Here is an 8,263-nt window from a genome sequence, read left to right on the forward strand (position 1 = left end):
TCATTACACACATACTCTTACAATGCATGCACATGATAGCCCGAGCAGAAGAAAAAAAGGATGCCCAACCCATAGAAACAAGATCCAATCTCAGTGGGGGTATGTCTGGAGATCCATGTGGCGCCCGGTCTATCCTACTGCCATGTGTCATTCTAGATGTCATGCATTGATGTTAAAGGTTGTTGTTGTATGATGCAATCGCTTTGACGTAAAACTGGGGTGTATGTTCCTTCTTGATCATTCTCAATAATTTGACCGTGTTGACTGGTTTTGACATTGTCTTATGGCAAGGATAGGATGTATTTGGTATTAACTCGGCAGTAATACATTATCATTTATCGGAACAATAAATAGCTTACATGAACACTACCCTACGAGTTTTTTTTAAGAGTCAGTCCTAAGAACCTTGGCTCCAACAACTGTACTCCATTCGTCTTAAAACATAGTGCGTATTAGAATTTTTTTAAAGCCAAACTTTGTGAACTTTGACCGAATTTATAAATTTTTTTATTAACATCAAGAATATGATAATATCGTTAGATTCATCATAAAATATATTCCATATATGGTGTATGGTTGATATTATAGATTTTGATAATTTTCCAAAATTTTGATTAAAGTTTGTCAAGTTTGACTTTTGCGGAACTAATGACGCCGTTGCCAGCTCAGAAAGCAAAGCAAGAAACATTTCATTCCTCTTGCTCCACCGTGAAATCCGGCTCCGTGGGTTTCTTGAGCGCCTTGCCGTCGCAACTGTGCCGACGGCGCCTGACGCTCCCTCCCGGCCACGCCTCGCTGCCGCCCTCGCGCACCCTGAGCTCCATGGACGCGCGTCGGCGCTTGTGGCGGCGCCATGCGGCCTGGATGAAGCACGCCGCCCAGGTGCGCCACTGGTGGGAGTAGAAGCGGAACCTGTGCCGGATGCGCGCGCTGTGCAGGCGGCGGAACTGCGACGCGACGAAGCGGAGGTCATCGGCGACGAGCGCGAACGCCTCGACCTCGGAGACGGCGCGCACGGTGCGCGTGGACCTCGGCAGCGCCTCGGCGGGCCGCGGGTCGAGCGCCCACGTCAGCAGCTCCTCCCCGCAGAACTCCCCCGCCCCGATGCGGCACGAGTTGAAGAAGCCGGACCTCCCGCCCTGGGTGGTGTTGGAGTCGAGGTGGCCCCTGATGATGAAGAGCATGGAGTCGACGGGGTCCAGCTCCCGCACCAGCCGAGTGCCGCGCGTGTAGAGCGCCGGGCGCAGGCGCTCGCAGATGGCCTCCAGCATGCGCTCGTCCATCTCGTCGAACAGCGGCACCCGGCGGACGAGGTCGAGGCAGAGGTGGCGCTTGATGTCGCGGCGGATGTCCATGGGGAGGTCCTCGAGCAGCGCCTCCTCGTTGACGCCGCGGGTGGCCACCCACTTGTACTGGTGGTAGCGCCTGACGCACTCCTTGAGCGGCTGCGGGATCTGGCGGTGCTGCATCCAGCGCTCCATGTCCGTGCGCTTGGTCCGCCACTCCTCCAGCCGCACCATGGTGGCCTGGAGGTAGGACTGCATGTTGCCGATGAGCAGCGCGAAGAGCACGAGGCCGAGGACGCCGATGACGATGGCGAAGCTGATCTCGCCGATGGAGAGGCTGGTGTTGAGGTTCTGGCCCAGGCAGCTGAGGTTCTTGAGCCCCCACCAGAAGCAGTAGAAGTACTTGTGCGTGAAGGAGGAGGTGGTGAGCTGCGCGTCCAGCGCCTCGCCGAAGATCCCGAACTGGTAGAAGCCGTTGTTGCCGGGGGCGCAGAGCCTGGTGACGTTGGTGAGCGCGTACCAGACGCTCCGGTTGCTGCTCACCGTGCTCGTGCAGTCGAAGAACATGTCCTGGCACGGCGGGCCCTCGACGCGGCACGCCTGCCGCCAGCACGACTCCTGCCGCTGCACCGAGAAGAGGTACCACAGTGCTCCGAGCACCTGCACGCACGCAACGCCCAGTTGATAATGGTCACCACTCAAGAAAGAAATTTGCTTTGCTTGGAGACGAGAGAGAGAAATCAAGGCAACGCACGTGGCTGGCTAGCATGTAGAGTATGAGGTTGTAGGCTGCTCCGGCCCAGGCGTTTTCGGTCATGACCCCCGTCGCCATCACGATCCGCCTCGTCAGCGGGAAGATCTGTAGCAGCCGCGGCAGGTACTGGAAAATGATGCTGAAGCGGAGCACGTTCTTTATGTTTGTGATCGCGGATTCCCTCAGCTTCGGCACCACCACCCACAACACGAACTGCACCAAAGTATCGTAATGATTCATCGTGTACAAGCAAAAGAAAAAAAGTGTATCGCCTGATTTTTACCTCGATCATCTTATATACGACACAGAAAATATCACGTGGAAACCAACATTAGGTGGAAACCGATGAAAACCACGCGAAAAAGATGTTATGAAGTTTGAAAATATCTCAGAAAAAAAATTCATGGTGTTAAAAGGGTGATGATCTATTGCCATGCGAAATTTCAAGTTCAAACACATTACCTCATTCTCATCTGGGTTAATGCCACACTACCAGAAGTTAGTCTTCATTCTTTGAGAAAATTGTCGAAGTTAGTCTTGTTTCCTAGTTCTAAATCGCAGTTGCTTGTTTTAAATTGTTTAGCTTTGCAAAACTGTCATTGTGGGACGGAGGGAGTAACATAAATTTTCGTCGTGTATAAGTAAAAGAAAAAGTTAACCATTTGTTTTTTATCTAGTTTCGTCAGCTTTCTTTTTGTCGTGCACGCCCGCCCGCTCGCACGCACGCACGCACGCACACACATACACACACACACACTCACTCACTGGGCTACTTCCTCCAACCCTGAAAAGAAGAGACAATTTAATTGTCTAATTTGTGTTTTGATCATCAATTAGTCAGATAAAATGCCATAAATTTCGTACTCAAAAGCACTTTCGCATTATTTTCGTAACCATGACCTAAATATCGTATGAGAGTTACAGTCAAAGCATGAATTTGGAAAGTCAAATCCAACAAAGCCACTACTAGCCCTGTAAAATGGGGAGGCACCCATTCCCTCTGCCTAGCCCCTTCACCCATAGGTGTGGTACAGGGCACTGAAATTCAGCCAATCAGACGACGGAATAATTCTCTATCCCTCGCCTCTAACCCCTCCCGTGAGTCCGCGAGCTCGTGGCGGTCCTTAGCGCCCACCCCGCCCACTGTCTCCCCTCTGCCAGATCTACACTGTCTCTGGATTAGGATTTTCCACCCGTTGCCGTTGTTGCCCTTCCATGAAACTCCTCTCTGTACAGGTTGTTCTCATCCTCTAGTGTCACCCCTACGCATGGCTCCTCCTCTCTGTTGGGTGGCATCACCACGTCCGTTTGTGCTCCCCTTGACCTTCTCTGCCCGCCTTTCCTTCGTCACTCTACCTCTTCTCCCTAGTATCCCGAGGAGCCCTGTCGCCCTACCTCTCGGTCCCATCCTCCCAAGGAGCACCGAGCCGAGGTAAGTTTGGCCTTGTTGTCAACATGTTTGAATGACTGTGCTGAATTTGTGTAAATATGTGGAGGAATTATGTAGAAAAGTTATGCAAAATGCATTCTTTTTGTCAATTTTGTATCAAAGCTTATATCAAAATTAGGTTTCAATGTTATTTTCATATCAAGTCTTATGTCAAGATGTGGGTTCAATGTCATTGCATGCCGGCTTGCAGTGTGAATTTTATATCGAAGTGTATTTCAATAAAACTTTGACATCTTTTTTTTTGCGGGGATTAAACTTTTACACCAATGTGTATGCCAATTTGCAATATCAATTTTCGTTTGTTCATTGTATTGAGTTGTTTGCAATGGCTTGTTGAGATGATTCTCGTGTGATGTCCGAGGAAATTGATGCTGATGCAATTTCAATACCAATGCCACTTGTTTCTGGAACATAAACCATGGTGGAGAAGTGTTAGCGAAGACATTAGTCAACTACACTCATAAGGAGGACATGTAATTGTGCATGCCTAGATAGGATACTAGTAATTATCCTATTGTTGGCAATGAGCGATTGTTGAAGTCATATTGGAAGAGGATTAACAAAAACTTCCATGCCAACCGCACTTTTGAGCTTGATAGGAATGCGATCTCTCTTGAGCACCATGGAAATACCATTCAAAAGGAATGCATCAACTTTCAGACCTCCATTGACCAAATTAAGAGACACTATCCAGGAGGAAAAAATATAAAGAGTGCATAAGCTGATTTATCTCTCGATAATTTTCTACAATATTGTATGCATGTTGGCTAACACTTCATCATTGTTCTAGCTTGCTGAACCACATGCAATCTAATCTTTGAGGGAACCAAAGAATAAGTCAAGCTGAGGAATAATCAGAAGTTTCAAGTTATGGGCCCTAACATAATGCCAAGGTACAACAAGTGTTCCACTCCATCGAATTTAGTTAATGAAGAAGAAGAAGCAAATAATGATAGCAAAATAGTCCTACACCCGACTCAAGACAACCACTTCCTGTGAAAGGCAAACTTGTAGGAAGAAAGCAAAGGAGAATACGTAGAAAGAGGATAATTTGGATCATACAAGGAGGCCCTATAGGAGAGTTGCTCATGGTCAATGGGTAAGAAGGAAAATTGAAAGAATAGAGATGGAGATTGACTAGGTGATTCATGACCATAAACTCTCATTTGAGGATTACAGATTGATGTGGAAATAAGAATTAGAGATCATTTTCTATGATGTCTCCACATTGGAGGCAAATGTGAGGACATATGTGCAGGCAATGAGGCAAACATTACATCTGCATAGGGGATGCCCTCAGTGGTGGCTTTGGTGGTACATTAGTATCTGGTGGTGGAGACGGAACTGGTTCCGACATTAGTGTATTAGACGCCAATGACTAATGTTGTTGCTTATTTGTGATGTTTGAATGGCATTTTCTACTAGTATATTTCTATGTTTAAAAGTATGAGTTTAAATGTGAACACGGGCGTTTGAAATTGTGGGTTTTAATACAAATGAAATATATGCATTAGAAATATCAAATTTGAATTACCGTGTTATGGGACGAATAGTGTATATGTAGCATATGTGAGAAAATGAGTCAAAAATAAATATAGTTTGAGAATTGAGGCTACTGATGAAGTCCGGGGCATTATTTGGTGCCTTGGGAAATGGGGGAGCCCTTAGAAGCCATGTTGAGATGCTCTAACATATTGGTGTTCTCTTTGATTCAAAAGGATTTACAAACAAATTTTGGAGAAGTATAATCTTGAGGAATTTTTCCTATGCACCTTGTTTGATTCATAGAATTCCAGTGCACATGATTGATTTGCACTAGGTTTCCTAGAAAACATTCTATCCACTTCCTTTTTTCTTCTTGTTTTTGCATTGACCCTTCGCATCCGTTTGGACCGCCCGATCCGGACGTTTTTCGCCCTCCAACGAGGTCCTGAATCCATCTGCGGGCCGATCCATACGCCCTTTTTCTCGCAAACTAGAGGCAAACTTGGGGGTGGGGTGCTTTGCGGGAGTTCGGACACCAGTCACGTAGGACTGCGACACCCCAGGCTCACTGAAATCCCCCACCCGGTCCCCTTTTGCCAATCCACCCCTGCCCCCTCCTTTAATTTTATCCTCACCCCTCGTCATCTTTCGTCGCCGATGTACCTCTTTGGCCACCACCCAGGCATCCCCGGATGTCCGTAGACCCCACCAACGAGACTGTCAGCCTTGGACTACGACATTGTCCACCAAGATATCCCTCTGCATCCCTGCTCACGCCATCCATGGTAGACACCGTGCCCGACATGTGTTTGGTTAAATGCCATCGAGCCTTTTTTGAACTTTTTGTTGTTTTCTAGAGAAGCACGATGGCGGGCTACTCGGTGTAAGAGCATGAGTTATTATGCGATGCGTGTTTGGCCGTTTCTGAGGACTTTATAGGCATGAACAAGGGCCCTGCCTTTTGGCCAAGCTTGCATGATTCGTTTCATGAGAGAAAGAACTTCACGCCCTACAACATTCATGTCATCCATGCACGCAATATGAAGTCGCTAACACATCAGTGGTACACCATTGGCAACTCTGTCATGAAGTTTTGTGGTGCGGTTCACCAAGTGAAGACAATGTGACTATTGGGCTCGTCAACCATCAAGATTGTGGGTGTTGCTTCCTGTTACTCTACATTCATTCACTCAAGCCCCGTTCGGCTCACGGGAAACTTGGAGGAAAGGCGTAGGAAAGTTGTTCCTCTGGAAATTTTGCCATCACCAGCGTTTGGGACAAAGGAATGTAGAACCGTGTTCTAGAGAAAAAGTGCCTGGAGCGTGTCGTTCCCTACTGATTTCACGGGATTGAAAAAATCCACCCAACCTCTTGTTTTGGCGGAAGCCCGAGGCAAGAAGGCAGAAGTGCAGTGTGAATATGAATAAAATATTGAGTGAGAGGAGTTTTTTGAGGTGCAGACAAAAGTAAATCACTACTTTGCCGATTAAAAAACTATATCATAACTGTAGAATCGACGGTTCTTTCCCGTACTCTCTCTCGTCAACCCGAACACACTTCGTACTGTTTGCTCTGCCGTTCCCTCCATTCTGTAACTCCTATGTTTTACACCTACATTCATCCGCCATTCCTTATTTATCTCATTCCCTATGTTTTAAATTCCCGTGAACCGAACATGGCCTCAATATTGATGTACATGTTGTATAGCCTGCACGCGGTGTCATGATGTGCTACAAGACCGAGGCAGGCCATTCACACACATACGTTGTTGCATGAAGCTCAAAGACAGTTTGTGTGGGACGACATCTGTCAGTTCTGACTCTAATACCGTTGAATTTAGAATAGATTTTTCCAAAAAACTTATTGAACATTCGGTTATCTCATTAAATTTAAACTATTGTTGTACTTGAGATATTTGCATAAATGCATTATGCTATTTTCTATAATTACTTTGAGTGTTGCAGGCTTGGTTTTTATGTAAATTATATCTGAATTTTACTGAATTCCATCATGTTTGGTAAACTTTGTTCGGTTTGTTGAAATAAGGATTAAAATGTATGCGAGCCTTATTGGATGGCCGACTCTCGTATGACTGGCCGCGAACTAGTCCGCGAATGGTGTTCGATTGCAGAAAATCAGTTCTCTATAGTACTACGTTTTGCAAACAATCAATCAATGAATGAGGCAAGTTTTTTGCCTCCTTTCAAAAAAAATAAAAATCAATGAGATGATACGTACAAGTAGAACGTACCTGCGGCAGTGGTAGTGCGGTGAACAGATCGAACCAGAAGGTCCATGCAAGGTACCGCCTGGCGATCTGGTACGGGTTGATAACGAGCTCCCCTCTCCCGAACACCCGCGAGGACGGCGCGATGAAGGCGGTGCGGAAGCGGATGACGATGTGCGCTGCGTAGAAGACGTCCAGCAGCGAGCGTATCATGGAGAGCGTGAGCGCCAGCGAGTAGTCGAAGCCGACGCACGCGTCCCGCCGCGTCCCCGTCAGGTACAGGAAGAGCGGGTCCACGAAGAGCGACGCGAGGCAGGCGGCCAGGAACACCTTGTGCCACCGGTGGATCACCTGCCCGCGCGGGTCGAAGAAGAAGAAGAGGTGGCGGTCGCCGCCGGCGTGCATCAGCGACTCCAGCTCCTCCGAGAAGGCCCGCGACAGCACCCTGTCTTTGAGGGCCCTGCCGCCGCTCGTGCGCGCGCGCGGTTTCTCCGGGGAGTCACGGGATCCCGGCCAGCACCGCCTCGGGTCATGGGACCTGCTGCGCTTTCTGCCCGACGGTGGTTGCGGGCTCTCGAGAGGGCTCGCTCTGAAGTGCTTCACGTCGACGTCGTTCTGAAACCTGAAACGGCAGTCGGCAACGCGCCCGGAGCTGTAAATCTTAGCACCGCGGTAAAACGATCGAGCATGATCAGCGACATGCATGCGGGAATGATCGGGAAGACGCGCGCTCACCTGACGGTTCGTGAAGCACCGGATGCCATGGTACTGTACGTACTGGTGTTATTTGGCAACTCGTCCGAATCATGGAGGTGTTGCATATGCGACGCCAACGGTATTTATATAGGCGAATGGTGCTGGCTCTTGCCGTAGTAGAATGTGGATGCAGGCATAGCATGAGTCGTCGTCTTCAGCTGTGGGAAGAGAGTGACCGCAACAGCCTGCTCAGCCATGAGAGTCAAAAGGGCCATCTGCAATTAATTTCAACAGGGATCTTGTGATCCTTGTACTTAAAAGGTACAGCACCAAAGGAGACCTGCACAAAAAAGTTCTTTTGGACA

At 48.1% G+C, this 8,263-nt stretch overlaps 1 protein-coding gene across 1 annotated transcript; it reads right to left on the bottom strand.

The window, feature by feature from the left end:
- Positions 1–300: 300 nt before the first annotated feature.
- On the bottom strand, positions 301–8,010 carry LOC119325681 (protein CNGC15b-like). Its single transcript, XM_037599397.1, has 4 exons — positions 7,938–8,010; positions 7,227–7,824; positions 2,041–2,253; positions 301–1,946 (listed from the first exon to the last, which is right to left on the bottom strand). Exons 1-4 carry the CDS (start codon positions 7,964–7,966, stop codon positions 690–692), a joined length of 2,097 nt encoding a protein of 698 aa, XP_037455294.1. The 5' UTR covers positions 7,967–8,010; the 3' UTR covers positions 301–689.
- Between the last annotated feature and the right edge of the window lie 253 nt (positions 8,011–8,263).

This window comes from Triticum dicoccoides, chromosome 6B (genome assembly GCF_002162155.2).
Source record: "Triticum dicoccoides isolate Atlit2015 ecotype Zavitan chromosome 6B, WEW_v2.0, whole genome shotgun sequence".
Lineage (NCBI taxonomy): Eukaryota > Viridiplantae > Streptophyta > Magnoliopsida > Poales > Poaceae > Triticum > Triticum dicoccoides.

Coding starts and splice junctions, on each gene's coding strand:
- LOC119325681 (XM_037599397.1), bottom strand. CDS start 7,966: ATGGCATCCGGTGCTTCACGAACCGTCAG. Junction 7,825..7,937: donor GGTGCTTCACGAACCGTCAG/GTGAGCGCGCGT, acceptor CTGCCGTTTCAG/GTTTCAGAACGACGTCGACG. Junction 2,254..7,226: donor CCGCACTACCACTGCCGCAG/GTACGTTCTACT, acceptor ACTTTGGTGCAG/TTCGTGTTGTGGGTGGTGGT.